Raw genomic sequence first — 25,719 nt, 5'->3', positions numbered from 1 at the left:
CAACCAGAAAACAGAAATCCCTGAAACAATAGTAGCATCAGCGCCTTCCGCTTCACAGGCTTCCAGCTGGGAGGTCTTAATCATCCATGCTGCCCACTTCCTGGCTCTCAAAGGAGCCACCTTGAAGCCAGGGAAATTCGTCCTGCAGAGTGCAGTGCCTAGAGTAGCCACAAGAGGTCACTTCCAAAGGCACCCGTATCCCACCTGCTCTCCTCACTCCCCTAGGAACAGCACAGCCGGAGCTCTCCAAGGTGGCATCAATTCCTGCACCCCCACCCCCACCCCCACCCACCGCCTGAGCTCATCTTCCAAGTTCCAACAAGAGGAAGGTGTGTGGGGGGATTCATTCCCCCTGGCATTTGCCAACAGAACAAAGTCTTTTCCCCCTCATTAGTCCAGGGTCTCTCCTGTTCTCAGCTGTAGCTGATGTTGATCAAAGTGAAGCCTTGCTTACTGGAAATGGCTTATTTATCTGCCCCGGCATGTCTTCAGGCTGACATAGCAGCACAGGTGGGCCCTGAGCAGTGGGAAGGGAACCGGTGAGAAAGGGCACATGAGGTTCCAACTTCTGAGAGGTCTGATCCCTTCCATACAAGCAGTTTAACTCAGTTCTTTGAGGAGCTCTCTGGCCCGAAGCCGCTATGGCCTATTGTCAGCTGAGGTTAGAACAGCCTGTTCACCTTTGTTCTCCAGCACTCCTCCTCCCCATGATTTTATTATTCCTTCCAGCCACTAAGAGGGTCATCAGAAAAGAGAGAAGTCATTTTAAAAACGAAAAATCTTAAAATTCCACACACTGGCATTCCCACTCTACATAACTTATCTTCCTTATTGTCCCAGGTGCAGTTAGTATCTTGTAGTGGACAGTGTCTGGCCTGGGGATCAAATTCGTTCAGAGAGAGAGAGAGAAAGGGGGAGGGGGGAGAGAAGCAATTGAAAAAAAAGTTTCATTCCCACGTCTGCCATAAATTCATTATGCGGCCTCTCTGTGCCTCTGGAAAGACGAGAATGAAATCAGATGGTCTCTCGGCCCCTCTCAGTTTTATGACTCTGAGAATGCGTGTGCCGTAACATTAGACATGGGCAGGACACCGCTGTCAATCATGCTACTTAAACGCCCACTTTTAGGCACAACGATGCGGTTCCCTTCTTCACTGCTTCATCTACCGTTGGGCAGCAATAACTGGTCACCTCTGCGGGCAATAGCAAGGGGAAGGGCGAGCGCCCTGGAAGAGAGCATGCATCCCCGCCCAGAATTCGAGGTGAGGCCCTAAGACTACAAATCCCAGCATGCAGCACGGAAATTCTCAAAAGCATCTTCCCGACAAGCGAATTACTCCTTTCCTTCCTTCCTACAGTATAGTGCGTTTCAAGCTCACGGAACTACGACTCCCACAGTCCATCAGACCCATCGCGATGCTTGCTCCCAGGGTGCCATGCGCTCCCGTCCGCCCTTTTGGACCCCCTGCGCATTGCAATCTGGGAGTGGGAGTCCTCTGTGGGCCGGTAGCTGGGCGTTGTCAGGGATTACAAACTCTAAGCCTCTTGAGCAGTTCTCAGAACGGTGGTCGAGAGAGGGTGGTAACGGGCAGGCGGAAGTCTCCATGGTGCCATCACCACGCAAGGCAGGGATGCTCGTTCTAAATTTAATTGTCGGGAGCAGGAGGGAAGTGGGGACGGCAGCCACCCAGCCAAAGCGTCGCTTTCTGTCGCACTGGCTTTTCTTTTCTCTTTATCAACATGGCGGCCTGGTCCAGCCACACCTGACGCTGGAACCAACTGTCCAGTCCAACACCTCTATGAATACTGCCATCACCAGCAGCCTACCAGCTCTGTCCAACATTCCTTGCCCCTTCCTGTTCATGCTTGAGGACTACAAGGACACGGCAGCCCTTATCCCATTACTAAAATGGCGAAAGGAGCAGCTTTCTTTGAGGGCCTGCAGGTGACGATACGCCTGCGCGGGAGGCGGTTGTGTTATGGGGCGGGAGGGGAGCATCCCCAACACGCCTGCGCGGGAACAGAGCCCTCTCGGTCTGCACACAAACACCAATGGATGAAGAGTCCTCGGGTTCCTGCGGCTGCGCTGTGACCCCTAGGAGCTTCCTCAGGCGCCTGCGCGAGACCTCGGGTCCCGCCCTTTTATCTCAGTACGCTGGCGCAGGGCAGGAAGGCGGGGCTCCGGGGCTCCAGACGAATGCCAGCGCGGCTGCGCGCTGGGGGGTACCCCCTCACCGCGGCTGCGCGGGAGCCCGGCCGCCGGCTGTCACTGCGGTTGCGCGCGGCGAGCGGCGATCCCCGGGCGCCTGCGCGGGTGGCTTTGCGGGCGCTCGCGGTAAGTTTGCGCCAAGTGCGCGGCAGCCGGGACGCAGACGGCGGCGGCGGCGAGAGGCGGAGCCCGGGGACCACCCCCCATCACCCTCCCCCCCAGTCACCTCACGTACCACAACCTCACCTAACCTCTCACCCCCCCCTCCGATCCCCCTAACCCCGGGATGGCAGCGCCCGCCAGCCTTCCCGGCCGGACCAGCGGTCGCCAGCGCCGGCTTTAGCCTGTGGGACTAGGCCCCGCCGAGGCCTGACCCCCGGAGCCGGGACCCACTGTGCAGCCAGCCGCCGGGCCGGGGCTGAGGGGCCGCTCCCCCCTCACGGCCCGCGGGGAGGACGCTGCCGTCCCAGGGACTGGGGGCCGGGGGGTGGGGGGGAGCCAGGGCGAGGAAGTCGGGACCCGTGTTGGGAAAAAAGAAGGGGAGCCGGGGTCAGGAGCACCCCCTCCCCCCGCCTCCCCCCTCCCCCCGGGGTTGGGGGGGCCGGAGCAGAGAGCGCCCAGCCCGGGAGGTGGATGAATGTGGGAGAAAATGGAGACCAAGACGATCGTGTACGACTTGGACACGTCGGGGGGGCTGATGGAGGTAAGAGTGGCCCTCCTCATCCCCTTCCCCCAGCGCCGGGAGGGAACCTCCGCCCTCCGCCCCACAAAGCCGGCCTGAGCTCGGAGCGCCAGAGGGCCAGGGGAGGGGGGTTTCTTCCCTGCTCAGCCTCTCCCTCCCATCTCGGCGATTCGGGGGGCTGAGCTCAGCCGCCGAGGACGTTTGCAGCAGTTTCACCTACCCGCCGCCCTCGATTCGCTTTCCAGAGGCGCCAGCCCACTCCATCGCGTTGCACCGGCGGGCCTCCCCACCCCCTTCTTGTCGGCCCCTTTGTGCTTCCTCCCGCACGTCCGGGTACCGGGCTTCGGGCCTCTCCCGAGCCAGGCTTTGGAGTCCCCCACTGTCCATACAAGGAAGTGGCGAGAAGGGAACCGCGCACCCTCTCCCCATCCCCCTACCCTGATCCTCCCCATTTGGAAGAAGCTGCGCTCGTTGTTGTGCTGCAGAAACGCGGTTGGGGTGGGCTCCCCCTGGTTCCGGGGGCTGAGCGGTTCTGGGAGCAGCCTGGATGGGAGGAAGAAGGACAAAAGGGGGGAGAGGGGTGGGTGACGGAGTAGCCGCGCCGGGGGGTCGACGGGCCGCCCGGGAGCTCCGAGTGTGCACACACGCCGTTTGTATGTGTGTGCAGCAAATCCAAGCTCTGCTGGCTCCCCCCAAGACGGACGAGGCGGAAAAGCGGAGTCGGAAGCCTGAGAAGGAGCCGCGGAGAAGCGGCAGGGCCACCAACCACGACAGCTGCGATAGCTGCAAGGAAGGTGGAGATCTCCTGTGTTGCGACCACTGCCCGGCCGCCTTCCACCTCCAGTGCTGGTAAGGGCTGGCCTCCTCTCGAGCCCCTCGGCGGACCGCTCTCCGCACATTCCTTCACCTGGCCTGCCCCTGCCTGCCGAAATAACGGGCGCCTGCAGCCGCTAGCTGACTCTCTGCAGCCGCTGGGGCGAGCGCCTCCCCGCCCCCAGGTGTCTGCCGGGATCTGGCCGTTTCGGGGCGGGGGGGGGGGGGAGCGGCGGGGAGGAGCAGCGTCGAGCCCGGACCCCGAGGTGGGGGTTGGGAGGAATGAGGAGAGCCCCATCTGGGATTGGAAGTCGCAGGGGAGCTGGGACCGAGCCGGCCGGGCACGGCCAGAGGTGGCGGGGGAGGAAGGGGAGGAGCTCCGGGCCCAGAGCCGCTTGCCTGCCCGCGCGCCCGCCGCTCTCGGGGCTCCTGCCCGGCCGGGCTCTCCTCCGGGTGGGTGCGCGGAGCCCTTGGCCGCCCGCGCTGCTCTGGTGCAGGCCCCGCTGCCCGGCGTTTGCCGCTGTGGAAGAAACGGAGAGTGGCTCGAGTCGGCCTCTTCTTTGCCTCTCTGTTTACAATATGGCGACCTGCCTTTAAATTATATTTTTATTCTCAGCGCCATTTTGGCTGCATATATGATTTGCAAACGTCTCTTGGAGAACGGTGGGGGCAACTCCGGAGTCCTTTCTGCAGAAGCTCCTCGAAGGCCGGGGCTGGGATCTCGCCGCTTTGGTCCCCTTTCTCTGCCTCCGTTTGCCCCCTGTTGCCTCTTGGAGCTACTTCCCCCCTCCGCCGCAGCCCCCCCTCCCCACCGCTGCTGCCTCTTAGGAAATCGGGCCGGGTTAGACAATTAAAATTGCCCTTGGGCTGCGATTTCACTTCTCCTTCCCGGATCGAGGAGCCCTTGGCCGCAAAATTCTTAGCTGCAGGGGTAGCCTTGTATGCGATGGAGCCAAAAAGGCATTTTTAAGGAGCTGAGAACTGGAAAGCTGTGCGCTTCCTCCTCCCCCCCCCCCCCGCCCTTACTGAACGCGAGGGGAGGGGAGAGACCCAAGAGAGTGAGGGAGGAGGGACCTGGGTTGATCGCCCGCTGCTTGATCCTCCTCAGCAGCTCAGCCCAGAACAATCCGGTAAAGAAGAGTTTTGAAAATCAGAGCTTCTGCCTGAGAGAAGTCACCTCGCTGCCTTCCACTAAAATCCCGCATCTGCGCATCCAGCCCAGATTGCGTCTGGTTCTACTGGGTCGTGTTCTGTTTGGCGGGAAGAAGGGGGCTGTGCTGTGTGTTCCTACCCGGTTTTCCATGGTGCCTTTTTTTAGTCCTGTTGGCGGGGGGGATTTTTTCCTCTTTACGTCCCTCCACAGTTCCATTCATCTGTTCTCTGTTTGTGGAATTGTATTTGTACTAATTGCAGGTTTTGGAACACTTATTAGATGACTGATACTGGACAAATTGAATCTGGTCAGAAGTTATGTAGGAAGCTCCTATTACCATTTCCAAGATACTTTTGCCCAGGAGGGCACCTCTTATTGGCTTGTTATGTTGCAGAGGTGAAAATGATTATCCTGGAGGAAGCTTTGCTGCTGGCTTTAAAATTTTTATGATCAAGTGACTAACAGCAGGAAGGGTCTGTGGTTTTTAGCCTTTACTTGCCCTAAGGTGTAATCTACCTGGAGAAAATATCTCTAGGCAAGTTTCCTTTGCTGTTGTTCCTTAGGAAAGATTTGGGTCTGAATTACATTATTACATTATTCTCAGTAGTGTGCATTTTCTCTTGTGCTTGTTTGATATGTATACTAGCACAGTTATGGACTCCTTGACTTAAAGTATGGGCTAACGTTTTATCTCTAGGAAGAAGTGGGTGTTAACCAAGATTGGTAATTAAGGATTTGATAAGCTCTATTATCTTCAGCCTGATTTGTTTAATAAAACTGAAATTTCTGGGGACTTTAGGTCTGGAAAAAGTATACTGTTTTGCATGAGACCAGGCTTTTTTTTCCTCCCTGCTTTTAAAATTTATATATTTGAAAGGCCAAGAGGCAAATTTCACATCTCACCATTCCCCAAATGCCATTCAACAACTGGAGTCAGGAACTTAACCCAAATCTCCCACATGGATGGCAGAGACCCAATTGCTTGAGCCATCACCTGCTTGCCTCCCAGGATGTGCATTAGCAGGAAGCTGGATCAGGAGGAGCTAGGATTCAGCCAAGGCACTTGGGATGTGAGCATCCCAAATGGAATCTTAACTTCTGTGCCAAATGCCCACCCTGAGATCAGCTTTTAAACTCTGAAACCTAACCTGAATTTTTTAATTAGATGAGTCTGAGTTCTGTCAAGTTAATACTTTCCACTTTAGCTGAGAGGAAAGAGAGAGACTTGTAGCTGTTGGTGAGACTCAGGCTTGCTCAGGCTGTGCATTTCATTGAACACTTTTTTGAGATCGTGAATTGCAGCTGGTAATCAGAGATTTGAGAACTGTAGTAAATGAGGTAGGGCTTGTTTCATATCTCCAATTCTCCCTTTAAAGATATTAAGACTGAATGTACCATTGACTTATCAGAGCTATTATCTAAATCACGAAACAATCTAGATAGCAGGGCTGGGAGTCTTTTGAAGAAGCATTCCCTAGTTGAGTTTCGTTCAGTGAATGAAGTTTATCCCACTTTCCTGCCTCCTAACCCACACTCCAGCAAGAGCGAAGTATTCCATTAGCCCACTCAACCACAGTAGTTTGGTCATGCAGTTAGTGTCTCTGAAAATTTTCTATTCCTGAGTGTGTTTTCATTAGTTGTCCTGTTACTGCTTGCTTATACCATATGGGAGTGAGCTTGGGAGATATGGCTTTATTTTCTCTTACTTCCCTTTCTAACTGGCTGAGACCGAATTATTTCGATAAGCAGAGTAACAATCAATTCCCTTTATGTATAGAATGTACAAGAATGAACTTGGAATTTTGCAAACATTGTGGGTCATAATTGTAATACTGCTCCGGTTCTCTGTTCAAAGTTCCGTGTGACAAGTCCTTTTTCATTCTCTACTGTCTCCTGCCCATCTGCCTCACAAGTGATTGGGAATCTAGTAAAATGTTCCAGAAGTGATTCTAAGCAAACTTTACCTCCTGGGCTTCATGACATAGCCGTAAACCACAGGGGATTTTTCTAACATAAACGACTGGAGGAAATGACTGGCCAAATAAGCTGTTTTAATTGTCCTGTCTTTTCTCAGGGGCCAGTGCTCTGTATAAGGAACATCGTCTTTTCCCAGTTAGACTGGGAGCACTGTTTCCGGGTTTCTGTAGTGATCCTCTGGGTTAGGAAATGAGTTGTCTGTGCTCAGTACCTCAGTGACCTCACTGAAGAACTAAACTCAGGGAGCTGATATCTTTGTGTTGAAGTGATAGTGTAATCATTTTATTCAAGTTTAACTGGTCTATTAATTATTCAGAGTAAAGTAGGGGTTACTAAATCTGCCCCTGGAAAAATGGGAAAAGATGTGTTTTTAAGTGTTCCTTGATGAACCTGACCTTTATCATAATTGTTAAGCCACAGTTGAGCTTTGTGAAAATTCTGTTCTCCGTGAACTGATCTGTAAAATCTGTTTAAAGTTAGAATAAGGGGTGCAGCTTTAGATGCCGCTGACCCATCTTTCAGTCTGAGATGGAGAGGGTGGTTGTTGCCGGCAAGAGTGAATATCATAGAGCAGCAGTAATGAGGCTGACTGGAAACTCTGGTTTCCTCTGATTGCTTTCTCATGGAATTTTTGCTCCAAACAGACTGAGGGACCAAAACAGTCTGATTGAGAAGTGCATCTACCTCAGCAGACCTCAGCATGGTCCCTTCCCGTCAGACAGATTTCTGTAGCATTTGCCTCCGCATGTTATATTTGGAATTGTTGGCCGGCTTTCCTCTCTCTGGTGTTGGCAGCGAGATCCAAAATGAGGTTTTCGAAGAATGAGAGTAAAAAGGTCTCTGTGCACAGGCAAAGCTAAGCTCAGCTTGGAGTTTTGCATATTTAATTTTCGGTGAGTCATAACAAAGGTTTCACACATAGGATATAAAACTGCTTTGCAGAAAATCTTTGCTGTTTGAACTTTTAAGGAGGTGATTTTTCTGATTTTGTCGTTTAGTTCCTCATTAGAATGTTATCAGCAAGTGATGAATTAAAGTACCTTTTTGGAAAGATTTCCCTATCTGAAAGGCACAGTTACACACACAACACAGAGAGACAGAGAGACTGTGACCAGCCGGCATTATGGTGCAACAGGTTAAGCTACCACTTGGTTGCTAGCACTCCATATTGGAGCACGATTTCAAGTCCCAGTTGCTCTTGCTTCCAATCCAGCTCTCTGCTAATATGCTTGGGAAAGCAATGTGTGATGACCCAAGTACTTGGGCCCCTGCCACCCACGTGGGAGACCTTGATGGAACTCCCAGCTTCAGCCTGGCCCAACACTAGTTGTTGTAGCCATTTGGGGGTGAACCAGCAAATGGAAGATCTCTTTCTATTGCTCTACCTTTTAGATAAATAAATATTTTAAAAAAGAGAGAGAGAGAAAGCTTGTTTATTGTAAAATCATTTTGTTATTGGTGGGACAGAATAATGGGTAGGGATCTAGATGTCACTTTCAATGCCAAGCTTCTAAGCCTGTTTTCCATCTTCTGGTTCACTCCCCAAGTACCTACACAGTGGTAGCTGAGCCAGGCTGGTCCAGGTTGAAGCCAGGAGCCAGGAATTCCATCTTGGTCTCCCACGTGGCGGGCAGGAATTCAAGTGCTTGGGCCATCATCCATTGCCTCCCAGGCTTGTTAGGGGGAAGATGGATCCGAAGCATGAAGTAGCCAGGATTCAAATCAGGAACACTAATATGGGATGTGGGAGTCCCAAACAGTGGGTTCAACGACTGTGCCACAATGCTTGTCCCTAAAATATGTTTCTTTTAATGATAGCTTATGAATCTGTTGCTTTTGACAAAACAGGCTTAGAAGCCTGACACTAAAGAACTGGAGATGACATCTGAATTTCCACCCATCACTCTGTCCCATCAATAATCAAATGATTTTACAATCAGTAATGCTAACTTGTTTTTATATTTAATTTTTTTTAAGTATTTATTTATTTAAAAGAGTTACAGAGGCAGAGAGAGACAGAGAGGTCTTCAGTCTGCTGGTTCACTCCCAAAATGGTCACAATGGCCAGAGCAGGGCTGATCCAAATCCAGGAGCCTGGAGCTTCTTCCAGGTTTCCCACATGGGTGCAGGGGCCCAAGAACTTGAGCCATTTCCTACTGCTTTCCCAGGCCATAGCAAAGAGCTAGATTAGAAGTAGAGCAACTGGGAGGTGAACCAGCACCCATATGGGATGCCTGCACTGCAGGTGGTGGCTTTACCTGCTGCACCACAGTGCCAACCCCTTTTATATAAAACTTTATTCACTCATTTTATTTATCGTATTTGCTGGATTCATTGGGATATATGTATGTTGTTTTTAAGTGGTCTACCAACATGGAGGGTCCAGGGACATTCAGCAGTAACTCAAGATCAGATACACATTTCTTAAACTTAATTTGAGGCTCAGGGGCTAATACTTATGAGATGAGTACTTCACTTAAAAAATAAAAGATAGTCATTGGGGCCATTGTTGTGGCACAGTGGGTTCAGCCTGTGACCCCAGGATCCCATATAAGCACTGTTCGAGTCCCTGCTGCTCTGCTTCCAGTCGAGCTCCCTGCTGATGCACCTGGAAAAGCAATGAAAGATGGCTGAAGTGCTTGGGACTCTACCCTTATGGAAGCCAAGGATGGAGTTCCTGGTTCCTGGCTTCAGCTGGCCCAGACCTTGCTTTTGCAGCCGTTTGCGGGGTGAACCAGCAGATCAAAGAATTCTCTTACTCTCACTTTGCCTTTCAAATAGATAAATAAATCTACAAAAAATAAAATAGGGCAGGTATTTGGGGCAGCAGGTAGGAAGCCCCTTGGGACACATACACACCATATCAGAGTACCAGGGTTTGAGTTCTGGCTTTTTTTTTTTTTTTTTTTTTTTTTTTTTTTTTTTTTTACAGGCAGAGTGGACAATGAGAGAGAGAGAATGGTCTTCCTTTTCCGTTGGTCCGCCCCCCAAGTGGTCGCTGCACCAATCCGAAGCCAGGAGCCAGGTGCTTCTCCTGGTCTCCCATGCGGGTGCAGAGCCCAAGTACTTGGGCCATCCTCCACTGCACTCCTGGGCCACAGCAGAGAGCTGGACTGGAAGAATGGCAACCGGGACAGAATCTGGCACCCCAACTGGGACTAGAACCCGGTGTGCCAGTGCCGGCCCTGGCTCCATTTTTAATTTCAGCTTCCTGCTGGTGTGTACCCTGGCAGGCAGCAGTGAAGGCTTAAATGCGTAGGTCCCTACCACATGGGAAACTCAGATTGAGTTCCAGGTTCTCAGCTTCCTCCAGGCCTAGCTACAGCTGTTGAGGGCATTTGGGGAATAAACCAGCAGATGGGAGACCTCTCTGTCTCTGTCTCTCGGCCTTTCAAGTAAAAATAGATTAAAAAAAAAAAAAGTTTAATGATAGCTAGTTTAAAGTCACAAGAGCTACCCCTAAGAAAAAAGGATATTTGGTATGAGTTGTTTAATTAAAATGTGTGTGGCCCAAATGGCTTGGGTTGAAAAATGAAATATCAGAAACATTGGAAGTGGGAAAAGGGATAATATTCCTGAAAGGTGGGGTTGGTGCCATGGCATAGTGGATAAAGCTGCCTCTTTCAGCACTGGTATCCCACATAGGCACTGATTCAGTCCTGGCTGCTCCACTTCTGATCCAGCTCCCTGCTAATGCACCTGGGAAACCAGTGGAAGATGGCCCAAGTACTTGGGTCACCCACATGGGAGATCCATATGAAGTTCCTGGCTTCACCCTAGCCATTGCAGCCATTTGGGAAGTGACCAGAGGATGGAAGACATCTCTCTTTGTTTCTCTCTCTCTCTCTCTCTCTTTCACCTGCTGTATAACTCTTTCAAATTAAGTTTTTTTAAAAAAAATTTTAGGCCAGCACCATGGCTCACTTGGCTAATCCTCCACCTGAGGCACCAGCACCCTGGGTTCTAGTCCCAGTTAGGGTGCCAGTTCTGTCCCAGTTGCACCTCTTCCAGTCCAGCTTTCTGCTGTGGCCCGGGAAGGCAGTGGAGGATGGCCCAAGTGCTTGGGCCCTGCACCCACATGGGAGACCAGGAGGAAGCACCTGGCTCCTGGCTTCGAATTGGCGCATCGCACTGGCCGTAGTGGCCATTTGGGGGGTGAACCAACGGAAGGAAGACCTTTGTCTCTGTCTCTCTCACTGTCTAACTCTGCCTGTCCAAAAAAAAACAAGGGAACATTCTTAAAAGGTGACAATTTTGGTTTGAACTAAGGCAAGAACTTACAGGAACTTATTGGTGTTAGGGGAAACATTTCATTTGGGACCTGTCCCAAATTTAATTACAATAATTAGTGAAAGGTAGGCTGCAGTTATAATCTCATGAACCTCTGCTGTTCCTCAAGGCTCTCAAAGTATTTTACAACACTTTAGATTAGTGGGCTCCACTAATATACTTACAGTAGGACAGTTTGGGATGTTTGTCAATGACTTCTGTGTATTTTTGTAGACAGAAATGTACAAAAGACATTTAGGTACTTCTCTGTTTGAATCTTGAGATAGCATTCCTGTTGGTCTGTGATCATTTCTTTATCACATATGCCTCCAAAAGGTTTTTAGGTTTTTTCTTATTAAGCCAAATCAGAGGAATGTTCAATAAATTGTCAAATTTGAGCTGAAAAGGAATTCAAGTGGTCCCTATTAAGTGTTGGGTGAAAACACTGATTTTTGTTCAGCTCTAAGTGAAAGTACAAGTGAAATGTAAAATTACTTAAAAGGGCTTAGTGAACCTCTTCAAGGCTCATCCTTATAGTATTGATCTGTACTTCATTCTCTCTTTTTTTTTTGAAGATTGATTTATTTGAAAGGCGGAGTTATAGAGGCAGAGGCAGAGAGAGAGAGGTCTTCGATCCGCTGGTTCACTCCCCAAATGGCTACAACGGCTGGAGTTGGGCCAATTTGGAGCCAGGAGCTTCTTCCAGGTCTCCTATGTGGGTGCAGGGGCCCAAGGACTTGGGCCATCTTCTACTGCTTTCCCAGGCCATAGCAGAGAGCTGGATTGGAAGTAGAGCAGCCAGGACTCAACTGGCGCCCATGTGGAATGCCTGCACTACAGGCAATGGCTTTACCTGCTGCGCCACAGTGCTAGCCCCACTTGATTCCTTTTTATGGTTGAACAATATTCCGTTGTATGATTATACCACATTTTTGTTTATCCATTTGTCCGTCACTGGATACTTGAGTTATTTATACTTTTTGCTATTGTGAACATTTGGGTACAGATTTTTGTGTGGACATGTTTTCATTTCTCTTGGAAGTGTAAAGGTGAAATTGCTGGGTTTGCTTTCCCACCAGCAGTGTTGAGGGTTCTAGTACCTCCACACCCTCAACAATACTTGTTATTGTCTGTCTTGGTTACAGCCATCCTAGTGGGCATGAGGTTGTATCTCATTGTGGTTTTGAATTGTGTTTCCCTGATGGCTAATGATGTAAAGCCTCTTTTTGTGTGCTTATTTTCTGTTTGTATAATTGCTTGGAGAAGTATCTATTGGGATTCTTGGTCCATTTTTAGTTAGATTCTTGTTTTGTTTTGTTTTGTTTTTCAAGTTGAGTTGGGAGTGTTCTTTATACAAGGACACTTTCAAAAGTTCATGTAAAATGGAATGACCAGGCCAGTGCCGCGCGGCTCAATAGGCTAATCCTCCGCCTGCGGTGCCAGCACACTGGGTTCTAGTCCCTGTCGGGGCGCCGGATTCTGTCCCGGTTGCCCCTCTTCCAGACCAGCTCTCTGCTGTGGCCCAGGAGGGCAGTGGAGGATGGCCCAAGTGCTTGGGCTCTGCACCTGCATGGGAGACAGGAGAAGCACCTGGCTCCTGGCTTCGGATCAGCGCGGTGCGCTGGCCGCAGCGGCCATTGGAGGGTGAACCAACGGCAAAAGGAAGACCTTTCTCTCTCTCTCTCTCTCTCTCTGTCCACTCTGCTTGTCAAAAAAAAAAAAAAAAAAAAGAAAGAAAGAAAGAAAGAAAGGAATGACCAGATCAGTCTATTTTGGTGCAAAAAATATGAAGTACATGCACTTTTTTCATAACATGCATTTAAAAAAAATATATTTATTCAAAAGGTGGGGTTACAGAGAGGCAGAGACAGAGAGAAGTCTTCCATTTGCTAGTTCACTCCCCCAAACTTATCTTTTAATTCTGTTTTACACAAACTCTTTGAAGTACCCTGGTATGTATGTATATATGTATTCTAGCTATACATCCTTTTTCAGATATATAATTTGCAAATATTCTGCCATTCTGTGGGCTACCTTTTCACTTCCCCTTTTTTCTTTCTCTTTTTCTGTCTTACCTAAAAAAATTTGTTGATTTCAGCACACTCTTAATATCTGTATTTGTATTACCTATATAATAACTAAGTAAAGAGTTTCCTGTGTAAACTCCAGTTAGGATGGGACATCTCGAAGGCAAGAATCTTACAGTTGGTTCTGATACATTGTTGCCTCAACTTTTCTGGTTGATCCTTCCTAGCAAAGAAATCTGAGGCTGGAAGTTACCCAGGAGGAAATATAAAAACCTACCTCTTGCTTGTAGGCAGAATGTCCACACAGTACTCAACAGCCATAATAAAAAATTTCTGAGTCTGCACACTTCTCATACTCGGAGGCTCCTAGTTTAAGAAAGATTTTTAATTGCTGCAGTTTGATTGGTAACAGTTGGGGTGGAAATAACTCCAGATCCATTAATGTGCTCTCTTTTGAACCTGGTTAACAAGAATAAGAAAAAAAATTTTTTTTAATTTTTATTTGACAGATAGAGTTAGTGAGAGAGAGAAACAGAGAGAAAGGTCTTCCTTCCGTTGGTTCACCCCCCAAGTGGTCGCTGCACCAATCTGAAGCCAGGAGCCAGGTGCTTTTCCTGGTCTCCCACGCGGGTGCAGGGGCCCAAGTACTTGGGCCATCCTCCACTGCCCTCCCGGGCCACAGCAGAGAACTGGACTGGAAGAAGAGCAACCGAGACTAGAACCTGGCGTTCATATGGGATGCCGGCGCTGCAGGTGGAAGATTAACCAAGTGAGCCACGGCGCCGGGCCCAAGAATAAGAAATTGTATCCTGCAGCAAACTCACCTGTTTGTCTTAATATAAGCCTTAGGTAGTTAGTAAATAGGGGGGATAGCACAGAGAATAATTTACCTGCAGGTTTTGTATAACTTATATAAAAAAGAAATAGTCTACTTTGATGCTCTCAAGAATTTTGGCCACCTAGAAATACAAATGTCCTGCTTCTTAACAGAAATGATGCATCTTTTCTCCTATAAGTGGCAGAGTAATAGGAAATAGATAAAGCTGAATGTTAGCATTTTTTATTATGAGTACTTTTCTTGTCCCACCCCAAGCACATACATAACCACTCCTCTGGTGTGTGGTTATGTAAGCCACCCTAGTAAAAGATTCTGGTTGGGCTTAGGATGGCTCTTACTATGTTAGTGCCACACAGTCTCCAGAAGTGTGTTTTTATCTGGAGATACCAGAGTTTTACGTCACCAGAAGAGAAAAAAATGTCTGTTCCCCCACAACATACACTGGTCTCCTTTGACCTAGAAGCCCCAGGGAATACAACGTGGCCAGGTGCATTGCCATTCAATGAGTGACACTTATAAGAGCATCTCTGCATAATGCAAGCCTCCCAAGAGACACAGCACAGGGGTATGGTTGTCCCCTTGCCAGTTTCCTGAATGAGGAGGACATTGTATTCAGTACAAGTCCTAGACCAAATTTCAGAAAGGCACTTTGGTACTGCAGACTTGTCATCATGCCCAGGACACATGCACAGGTCACTAGCTGACTGTTCTTCCCATGACTTGAGAGCAATTAAGAAGAATGAGAAGGTGACTCTCTTTCTGTCTGCCATTTCCAGATATCAAAGCCCTCATCTTTAAGCCCAAGGATATTTCTAAATCTAGGTCTCAGCAAGTGAGAACGAAGATAAGGTGGTTTTTTTTTTTGGGGGGGGGGGGCAGGCAGAGTTAGACAGTGGGAGAGAGAGAGACAGAGAGAAAGGTCTTCCTTTTCCACTGGTTCATCCCCCAAGTGGCCGCTACGGCCGGCTGTGCTGATCCGAAGCCAGGAGCCAGATGCTTCCTCCTGGTCTCCCATGTGGGTGCAGGGCCCAAGCACCTGGGCCATCCTCCACTGCCTTCCCGGGCTACAGCAGAGAGCTGGACTGGAAGAGGAATGACCGGGACAGAATCCGGCGCCCCAACCGGGACTAGAACCTGGGGTGTCGGCACCGCAGGCAGAGGATTAGCCAAGTGAGCCGCGGCACCGGCCCATAGGTGAGGTTTTAGTACATTTGTGTGAGAGGCAGAAGCTGAGGGGACCAATAGATAGTGACAAAAGAATAAATCATTGATTTGACCCATCAGAAAGAGGGAGCCCAACTACACAGAGCCAGTGTTGAACTTAGCAAAAAATTCCAAGTGTACTTTGCAGGTGGGTGAAATTTTCTAAGTAATGGAAAAAGTTGATTTGCTAGTCAAACAGCCATTCCTGCCCCTCCCTGTGCAATGTTTATACTAAATAAATGTTCACTAAACTACTTGAAATCCAGAGGCTAGCCTATTTTCTGTTCTCATCCTTGATGCATAATACCTAGTGGCATTACAAATGAGAGACATGCAAAGGTAAACACTAGTTGGGGAATGGAAATAATATCTAGGTTATTCCAAGTGGATGATATCTTTGATAATACAGCCACAAGCTGACTATCCTTTTCCCCTAATTGTATTTGCTTTCTTATACGTTAATCCTTCTGGTATTTAATTTTTGCCCTTCCCGTGTTTTCTGAAAAATTATGCAAAAAAGACATAAAGAGTAACAGCAGGGCCGGGAGGAACTCTGCACCTGAGCTTAGCATCAGTCTTCCCCACTGATCTGAACTCTGCGTGAGACTCCTTGTGATAGAAGTTCAAGTGAGTGCTGGTGCCGCGGCTCAATAGGCTAATCCTCCGCCTGCGGCGCAGGCACACCGGGTTCTAGTCCCGGCCAGCCGGGGCGCCGGATTCTGTCCTGGTTGCCCCTTTTCCAGGCGAGCTCTCTGCTGTGGCCTGGGAGTGCAGTGGAGGATGGCCCAAGTGCTTGGGCCCTGCACCCCATAGGAGACCAGGAGAAGCACCTGGCTCCTGCCTTCGGATCGGCACGGTGCGGCAGCCATTGGAGGGTGAACCAACGGCAAAGGAAGACCTTTCTCTCTGTCTCTCTCTCTCCCTGTCCACTCTGCCTGTCCAAAAAAAAAAAAAAAAAAATTCAAGTGAGCAAGAGGACTCTCCATGGGGTTTGTATTTAACCATAGCCCAAAGATATCACCTTACCTCCAGGCCAGCCTCTCAGAATTACTAGCAAGCTTGAGTTCAGCTGGAAATGTCTGTGGCAGCACAAGCACATTTGTAGGCTTTCCTCTGTGATCTGCAGAGGAATGTTGAGTATTATTGTTTAGAGAACAGAGCAGAGAAGCTAATGCAATGCATTATGAAATTGGGCAATGCAGACCTACTCTTTTATTAAGTATGCATTTTCCATGAACATTTTTTTCCTTTTTAAAGATTTATTTATTTATTTGAAAGGCAGAGTTACAGAGAGGCAGAGGCAGAAAGAGAGGTCTTCCACCTGCTGGTTCACTCCCCCAAATGGTCGCAACAGCCAGAACTATGCCGATCCGAATCCAGGAGCCAGGAACTTCTGGGTCTCCCATACGGGTGCAAGGCCCAAGGGTTTGGGCCATCTTCTACTGCTTTCCCTGGCCATAGAAGAGAACTGGGTTGGAAGTGGAGCAACCAGGATTTGAACCAGTGCCCATATGAGATGCCTGCACTGCAGGCAGCGCCTTTACCCAGCTAAGCCACAGCACCGGTCCCCCAGACCTACTCTTGCTTTTCTTTCTACCACCCCTGTGCTCCTGTGATGATGAGCTGGGAACTTCTTAATTCCCACATTCATTGAACTATTAGACAAAGTTCTGCTGATTCTGTTTTAACAAAACTTTGGAAACATTAGAGAGAAACTCTGTAGTGAACTTTTTCAATTGATAGTCACCAGTTATTGGTCAGAATGTATTATGAAGATTATACTACATTAATTTTACTAAGTGGTTCTGCTTAGGTTGGCTATATTTAACTTTCCTGTGTCTTGCTTGCCATCTTTTTCAAAAGCACCATTTTAAATGTAGGTGGAATTCTGTCACTAATTTTAGCAGTATTTTGCTTTTAATATAAGCAGTATTTTGCTTTTCTCATTTTAGTTTTGCTGTATCCCTCCATTGTGGTCCTATTTCTCTTGGCATAGATGACACATAGACATTTTAACTTATCAAACTCATGTCAAAAGAAGTACCTACTTCTATAATATCAGACATCTTTGACATCTTTGAAAAAATGCCTACAATTTATTTGTTATGGCAAATAACTCATGCCCATGGCTTAAGTGTTTTATGCATTTCTTAGTGGGCTTTCCTCAAATTTTACCATTGTGTGCACACATGCAGACCTTCAGGGTGCTCATTCTTTGATTGGGGACTATGTCAGAGAAAAGTAGGCCAAAGGGAAAAATTATGGCCTCCTATCTCTGAGAAGTATGTTCAACTCCTAAATAGGTCACTGGGGGTATAACTGGAAGGCTTAGAACCCCAAGTCAGCACTTAGCTGTGGCATCAAACCACGACAGCATGGTTTGACAGCATGCCCAGGAGATTACTTCAGTCCTGTAGGGCCAGGAGTTTTGAGGTTTCTGTGTAGTGTTGGGGGATGGGAGAGGGTAAGGGGAAAAAGGTGGGAATGAATCCTGTGCTGTTATGGTCCAGATAAAACTATTCTCCCTCCTTGCTTTTTTTTATAGACACTGTCAGGAGAGGACAAATGAAGCAGAAATCTCTCTTTAGGGAAAACCAGCTGGGTCTTTAGTAGAAACCTGTTGTCTACATTTAGTTGGTTTTAAATAAAGACATTGTTAGGGTGTTTAGTTTTCTGAGCCTTTATAGAATTTTACATCTATAAACTGTAAACTGATTCAGATTCCTGAGCCATGTTTGCAAGAAGAGTGTGGCCTGGCTATTTCCTTTTTTCTTGGTAGCCCACTAAAATTTGGCAACAGAACAGTACCCCATTTTCCATACCTCTGAGACTCTTTTGGAATACAGTGTTGCGGTTGTTTGTTCTTCCTTCCAATGGAACTTTCCCTAGGTGCATTAGAAAACGACTGTTGAGGCCAGAATGTTGACCCTTTTCAAGTAGTTGGGCTCCAGCATCTACCATGAAGTGAGTACATGAAGCCTCTTTTAAAAACATTTGCAGTCAGCCCATCTTCCATCATGGGGAAGCCAGGTTAGTAAAAGAAACCTGGCCAGCGATAGATCAAGCTCTGTGGCACTGGGGCTCAGTTTGTAGAAGAGTTAACAGAAGCAAACACCTGGTATAACTGTTAGTGCCCTTCCCTCCCTCCTCCTTTCCTTGTAGCACTCTTCTCCAGGTGTCCTTTGCTGGGAGAATGCCACAAGCCAGCTCTACATAGAAGGCGATAAAACTTAGGGCACAGTCGGCTAGTTTGAAAAGACTGTATGCCTGTGGAAGTGACGCAACTGGCTAAGTTTCTCAATGGGGCATTTGTAATGGCCTGGCACTTCATTGGTTTCCTTGTTAACACTGCCACTGAGGCTTTGCATGAAAAAACCAGCAGTCCTTGTACTTTTTATGTACTTTAGGGCATTAGCTGTATTTGAGTCAGTAGCTAGGATGAAGGATGGTAAGGGCTTAAGGTTCAAGCACACCATGAACTTTCTGCTTTCATGTCTTTAGTATCCTTCAATATGGCCATCTTTCCTACCTTTGAAAGGTAGACCATATTTGAAGATAAAAGTTGATGCCCACGTAAGTGTCCAGAGGAATCTGGCTGTTGCTGCTGACATTTGAATTTCGTTATATTTTGTTCCCTTAAAGTGTATGCTATTAAATTCGAGTATATTAATAGTTTTTAATTTAAAGTTTTTAAAATGTTAAACTTTACCCAGCACCCCATGACTTTTCTTTATTTTTTTCTTTAAGATTTAAAGATTCAGGGGCCGGCACCGTGATGCAGTAGGTTAATCCGCCCCCTGTGGCACTGGCATCCCATATGGGCGCCAGTTCTAGTCCTGGCTGCTCCTCTTCCGATCCAGCTCTCTGCTGTGGCCTGGGAAAGCAGTAGAAGATGGCCCAGGGGCCGGCACTGTGGTGTAGCGGTAAAGCGCTGCCTGCAGTGCTGGCATACCATATGGGTGCCAGTTCAAGTCCCAGCTGCTCCACTGCCTATCCAGCTCTCTGCTATGGCCTGGGAAAGCAGTGGAAGATGGCCCAAATCCTTGGGCCCCTGCCCCTGCCCCTGCATGGAAGACCTAGAAGAAGCACCAGGCTCCTGGCTTTGGATCGGGCGACACAGCTCTGGCCATTGCAGCCATTTGGGGAGTGAACCAACGAAAGGAAGACCTTTCTGTCTCCCTCTGTCTGTATCTCTACCTCTCAAATAAATAAAGTCTTAAAAAAAAAAAAAAGATTTAAAGATATTTACTTGAAAGAGTTGCAGGGAGAGAGGGAGAGACAGAGACAGAGAGAAGGGAGATCTTGCATCCACTGGTTCACTCGCCAAATGGCTGCAACTGCTGGAGCTGGGCCAAGCTGAAGTCAGGAGCCAGGAGCTTCTTCTGGATCTCCCACTTGGGTACAGGGCCCAAGCACTTGGACTGTCCTCTGCTGCTTTCCCAGGCACATTAATAGGGAGCTGGATCGGAAGTGGAGCAGCTGACACTAGAACCTGTACCCATATGGGATGCCAGTGCTACAGGCAGCACCTTAACCTGCTACACCACAGCATGTGCCCCCACCCCATACCTTTTCTAAGACATAAGCTGGTTTCCATTTTTGTATTTTCTTTCTTGGAGTTTTTAATTTCATTTTTGTTTGTTTTCATTTTATTTGAAAGAGATCTTCCATCAGCTGACTCAATCTGTAAACACTGACAATAGCTGGGGCTGTACCACGCGGAAGTCAAGAGCCCAGAACTCTGTTTGGTTCTCCTAAGTGGGTGGCAGAGGCCCAGATACTGAGATCATCACCTGCTGCTTCTCAGGGTACATGTTAGGAAGTTGGAATTAGAGGCCAAGCTGAGACTTGAACCCCTGGCGCTCTGGTCTGGGATGCAAGCTTCCCAGACAGCATCTTAACTACCATGTCAAATACCTGCCCCGTGTTTTGGTTTAGAAAAGGTTTCCCCCTGTACTCATAGGTCCCTTTGTCAATGAAAATGGCTGCTGGAGGCTGATGCACAACTGTGGTCCTGTCAGCAGTCACCCTTAACTGCCCATTTTGGCTAATACCAACACATTTTCTGAGCTGGCTAAGGGCAGCGGGGCTGTTTTGAGAGTAGGCCTGTTCTAAGCATGTATTGTCTTTTGCAGTTGGTCTTACACAATGCTGCTAAATATAATTGCAGGGTTTTTATCTGGTAGTGGAACTCAGATGGATGGATGAGACCCATGAACTGTGAAATTAAAAATCAAAACTGCTCAGTGCTATTGTTTGCTAGCTGAACACCTCTTCCCTTCACGGGGTGGGGGTGGGGGCAGTATTATGTCGTAGAGGGTTAAGCCGCTGCCTGCAGTGCTGGCATCCCATATGGGCATGTTCAAGTCTCGGCAGCTCTACTTCAATCCAGCTCTGCCGTGGCCTTGGAAAGCAGTAGAAGATGGCCTAAGTCCTTAGGCTCCTGCACCCATGTGGGAGACCTGGAAGAAGCTCCTGGCTCCTGGCCCAGCTCTGGCCGTTGCAGCCATTTGGGGAGTGATCCAGCGAATAGAAGACCTCTCTTTCTCTGTGTCTGCCTCTCTGTAATTCTGCCTTTCAAATAAGTCTTAAAAAAAAAAAAAAAAAAAAAAGCGGCAGTGGGGGGACATACAATGATAATGGAGGCAGTAAGATCTTTTTTAGTCTAGCTGATATTTTATTTCAACTGAAACTGCCATAAATGGCTAGAGAGCTTCTGATTCCTGGAGAATGATGGGCTTTGACAGGAGGGACCCTACCAGTTCATGTGACTGACCTCATTTAGAAGGGAACACGAGTGGAAGGCTGTTGGTGTATTGTGTATAGATAAGCTGTTTGCATAGTGTTCCTGTTAAACATTTGTATTAAATAGAATATTTTGTCAGTCAAGGAAGAGAAAATGGAGTGTATTCTTTCTTAAATATTCTCAGCCACTTTCATCCTTTTGTCCTAAGATATGCACCAAAGTTTTTGATTTGGTTAAGTGAGATTTTCATGTCTCTCAGGCTACCATTGGCTCAAGTTTTAAAATGTCATTGTCTCTTAGGTGGATGGGCAGTGCAAGCCGCATATCAGTAAGGTCACATATTTAAAATACAGAAAACAGATCCAGAGCTCAACACCTTCTTTTATCAGTAGAACACACCGAAAAAGATCTCTGAAATAAAAGGCAGTCTTTCTGCTTGGTAGTCTCCCTCTCTCCTTCCACCTCTCCCCTCCTCCCTTTGTTCTCCTGTTCTGCTCCCTCCCCCCCAGTTCCATATTGAAAAACTGCTTGCGCTGAATAGATAATTAACGCTGTGCCATGGAGCAACAGGTCCCACTGGTGGCGACTAAATTTGAAGTAAATGTTAATGTTGGCAGGTTCACATGTATTAATAGGCAAGGGAGATGAGTGAGGTTAGACTCAGATCAACCACCCAGGTATATGACTTGAAATAGATCCTCTTAATTAGAGAGCCAAGAACCATGACAACTACCAACATCCTCCACTTGCAGTGATGAACTGCAGCCTCATTAGTGAATCAAAGAACCTTCTAAATTAAAATTGGACTCCACCCTTTGGCTGAGAGTTGGGATCATCTGGATCTGAGCTGTGAATCTTTGATACACACAGGTCTATGGGTTATAGTTAGTTTTGGGGTATGGGTTTGTGGTTTTCCCTTTGGTAACTTCAGAAATAACCTGATCTCGATACTCTCTTCAGTGACAGAGCAAGCCATTTGGATTTGTTTATAGGATTCTAGATATGTTGGAATCATGCTATAGAAGTTAGCTTTAGGAAGTTTTAGTTTTTGGAAAATTAATATCCTCAAAACTGACATTGTGGCACCATGGGTTAAGCTACTGACTGTGATGCCCACATCCCATATGAGCACCAGTTCAAGTCCCAGCTGCTCCATTTCAGATCCAACTCCCTGCTAATGCACCTGGAAAAGCAGTGAAAGATGGCCAAAGTACTTGAGCTGCTGCTACCCAAGTAGGAGACCCTGCTGGAGTTCCAGGCTCTTTGTTTCAGCCTGGCCCAGCCTTGGTCATTCGGGTAATAAACCAGTAGATGGAAGATCTCTCTGCTCACCTTCTCTCTCTGTTGCTTTGCTTTTCAAATAAAGAAATAATATTTTTTTAAAAGAGGGACATTTTATTTATTTATTTTTGACAGAGTTAGACAGTGAGAGAGAGAAACAGAAAGGTCTTCCTTTTCCATTGGTTTACCCCCCAAGTGGCCGCAAAGGCAGGCGCATTGAGGCTGGCATGCTGTGCCAATCTGAAGCCAGGAGTCAGGTGCTTCTCCTGGTCTCCCATGCGGGTACAGAGCCCAAAGACCTGGGCCATCCTCCACTGCCTTCCTGGGCCACAGCAGAGAGCTGGACTGGAAGAGGAGCAACCGGGACAGAATCCGGCGCCCCGATCGGGACTAGAACCCAGGGTACCAGTGCCGCAGGTGGAGGATTAACCTAGTGAGCCGTGGCACCAGCCATAAATAAATAATATTTCAAAAGAAAAAAGATAAAACATCCTCAGCCAACTTTGTAAGTAGTTTTTATGTATAGATATTACTGTTATCAGTTGGTGGGCTCTGGGGCCTCACAGAGCTGCCCAAACTCTGAGAAGTATATCCTTCAAATGTACATGATCTCTGAAGATTCAGAACTTTATTCTATTTTATAGCTGACAGAATGTCTTTAAGGTCAAGTCATGGTTAAAATAAACAGTGAGTTGGAAAGCAGTGAACAGTTGCTGTCTGGCCAGGAATTTCAGGACAGGGCTTTTAAACACATGACCTGTAAGGAAATTTATCCACAGCAGCAAGATGGGAAGATACTCTGCAGGAGCTCCATCCTCACAGGGCACTTCTTCTGCACCTGTGGAGAGGGCTGGCTGTCTTGTAGCACTGCAGGCCATATATATATATTTTATATATATATATATATATATATTTTTTTTTTAACAGGCAAAGTGGACAGTGAGAGAGAGAGACAGAGAGAAAGGTCTTCCTTTTCTGTTGGTTCACCCCCCCAATGGCCGTCGCTGCCGGCACGCTGCACTGATCCGAAGGCAGGAGCCAGGTGCTTCTCCTGGTCTCCCATGCGGGTGCAGAGCCCAAGCACTTGGGCCATCCTCCACTGTGCTCCCAGGCCACAGCAGAGAGCTGGATAGGAAAAGGAGCAACCAGGACAGAATCTGGCGTCCTGACCGGGACTAGAACCGGGGGTGCCGGCACTACAGGCAGAGGATTAGCCTATTGAGCCGCGGCACCGGCTGGCCATATTCTTTTGAAACCAGAAAGTAAATGAGTGGGCCTTGTGCTGTTGCCTAAAGAGCTACTATTCGTTTTCTAAGAAAAGCCATCTCAGATACAGAAGGACAACTATTCCAGGACTCAGCTTCCAAGGATTTGGGCAGTTTTCTGGGGGAAATTTAAAGTTTCAAACACTTTGGCTGGCACCGTGGCTCAATAGGCTAATCCTCCGCCTGCAGTGCCGGCACACCGGGTTCTAGTCCCGGTTGGGGCGCCGGATTCTGTCCTGGTTGCCCCTCTTCCAGGCCAGCTCTCTGCTGTAGCCCGGGAGTGCAGTGGAGGATGGTCCAAGTGCTTGGGCCCTGCACCCACATGAGAGACCCGGAAGAAGCTCCTGGTTCCTGCCTTTGGATCAGTGCGGTGTGCTGGCCGCAGTGTGCCAGCCGCGGCGGCCATTGAAGGGTGAACCAACGACAAAGGAAGACTTTTCTCTCTCTCTCTCTCTTTCTCTCTCACTGTCCACTCTGCCTGTCAAAAAATAAAAATAAAAAAAAAAGTTTCAAACACTTGTGCTCTAGCTGGACTTAACCATGCATTTCCAAGAAAAACTGTCCCCACTCTGGCACCTTCCTTGTGTCAGGCGGTTTATCAAAATGCAGAAAGATAGCTGCTTCTGAAACTATGGCTTCCTCCTAAACCCCTCAAGAGTCAATTTTGCTGTCTTCAGAAGATCATTGGCTGAATTACCATTTACTGACTAGCTCTGAATTGTGAAAACAAAGTAGAAAACAAAAAGATTCTAGTCACCTTCAGGTATAAATGACCAAACTTCTGGAGTTCTTCTTTGATTCTGACTTTTATAAGCAGTTGAACCTTATGAAGGTCTGTATGGCAAGAATCAACTTGTCATTAATTGTGTGAGGTAATGAGTGTCCTTTTCACCTTGTCTCTAAACTGATTCTTTAAAGCAAGGACCATATCTGAAATCCCAGCACTTAACATATCGCCTAGTATAAAATAAATGTCCAATATATGTTTGAATGAATGAGTGACTTTGGTCTTCTCTCCTCCAAGGCTCTGTTTATGATGGGATAGATGATAACTTCCTTGCTTTTTGTTTGCCCTGCGGTGTGATACCTAGTGCATGGGTTAGTAAGCAATGGAAACTAAGTAAATACTTACTGATTTAGAAGGAAATGCTTGGCGCTTCAGGGTTAAGGAAGTATTCCCTTGTATTCCCTTGTGTTCATCAGAAATAAGAGAACTATGGGGCTGGCTCTGTGGCGTAGTGGGTAAAGCCGCCACTGGCAGTGCCAGCATTCCATATGGGAGCCGGTTCAAGTCTTGGCTGCTCCACTTCTGATCCAGCTCTCTGCTATGGCCTGGGAAAGTAGTAGAAGATGGCCCAAGTTGTTGGGTCCCTGCACCCACATGAGAGACCCGGAAGAAGCTCCTTGCTCCTGGCTTCAGATTGGCCCAGCTCTGTCCATTGCAGGCATTTGGGGAGTGAACCAACAGATGTAAGTCTCTCTCTCTGGCTCTACCTTTCAGATAGATAAATAAACCTTTAAAAAAAGAGAGAGAGAAATAAGAGAAATACTAAAAGTTCTTTTAAAATTATATTTTTTTATTTTCACCTACTTGAAAAGCAGAGCAAAAAAGGAATTGGGGGAGAGACAGAGAACTCTTCTATCCACTGATTTACTCCACAAATGCCTACAACAGCCAGTGCTGTGCCAAGCCAAAGCCAGGAGCCCAGAGCTCAATCTGGGTCTCTATCCAGGTGAATGGCAGGAGCCCAAGTATTTAAGCCACTATCTGCCACCTCCCGGGAAGCACTAGTAGGAATCTGGGTTGGGAATGGAATAGCTGAGACCCAAACTGGACCACAATCCAAGATGGGATGTGGGTATCCCACATGGCAGCTTAACCCGCTGTGCCACAGTGCCCACCAAAGAACTGCTAAAGGTCCTTTGAAAACAGCTAGCACTCAAGATTGGAAAGAGCCAGGAAACTTTGATTTGGGTTCTGCTGCTTACTGGTTCCGTGGCATTAGGTAAGTTGTCTTCTTCACCTGAACGAAGTGAGTAAGAATTAATTATCTTAGTGTGGTGGTGAAGGTAAAATAAGAGCATCTGTAAAACTACTTTGTGAACTTCGATATTCTGAGGTAAAATGAAGTCGTTGCTCTGTTCTATCTGGGCCTTGTGGTTAGAAAGCATGGTGATGCCTTTACAAACAGCACTGGCTTATTACAGTGTTTTCATTGCTGAGCAACTGAAATTCTGATAGAGTAATCTCATCAT

The 25,719-nt window shown here is 47.7% G+C and overlaps 1 protein-coding gene and 1 long non-coding RNA gene across 2 annotated transcripts in view; one reads left to right on the top strand and one right to left on the bottom strand.

The window, feature by feature from the left end:
• The first annotated feature begins 2,254 nt into the window (after positions 1-2,254).
• Positions 2,255-25,719, top strand: part of PHF12 (PHD finger protein 12) — a 52,709-nt gene continuing 29,244 nt past the window's right edge. The window contains exons 1-2 of the mRNA XM_002718916.5: positions 2,255-2,912; positions 3,559-3,740. Of these exons, the coding sequence (XP_002718962.1) occupies positions 2,847-2,912; positions 3,559-3,740 (248 nt within the window). The 5' untranslated portion in view covers positions 2,255-2,846. The remainder of the gene's footprint in view (positions 2,913-3,558; positions 3,741-25,719) is intronic.
• LOC138846172 (uncharacterized) overlaps positions 13,455-25,719 on the bottom strand; it is a 28,352-nt gene continuing 16,087 nt past the window's right edge. Inside the window, exons 2-3 of the long non-coding RNA XR_011383612.1 lie at positions 16,198-16,291; positions 13,455-13,589 (exon numbers count right to left, since the gene is read on the bottom strand). This is a non-coding gene — a long non-coding RNA (uncharacterized lncRNA). The remainder of the gene's footprint in view (positions 13,590-16,197; positions 16,292-25,719) is intronic.

The sequence above is a fragment of the Oryctolagus cuniculus genome, chromosome 17 (genome assembly GCF_964237555.1).
Source record: "Oryctolagus cuniculus chromosome 17, mOryCun1.1, whole genome shotgun sequence".
Classification (NCBI taxonomy): domain Eukaryota; kingdom Metazoa; phylum Chordata; class Mammalia; order Lagomorpha; family Leporidae; genus Oryctolagus; species Oryctolagus cuniculus.
The sequence above is the reverse complement of the archived record's forward strand: the minus strand, read 5'-3'. Positions and strand labels throughout refer to the sequence as shown.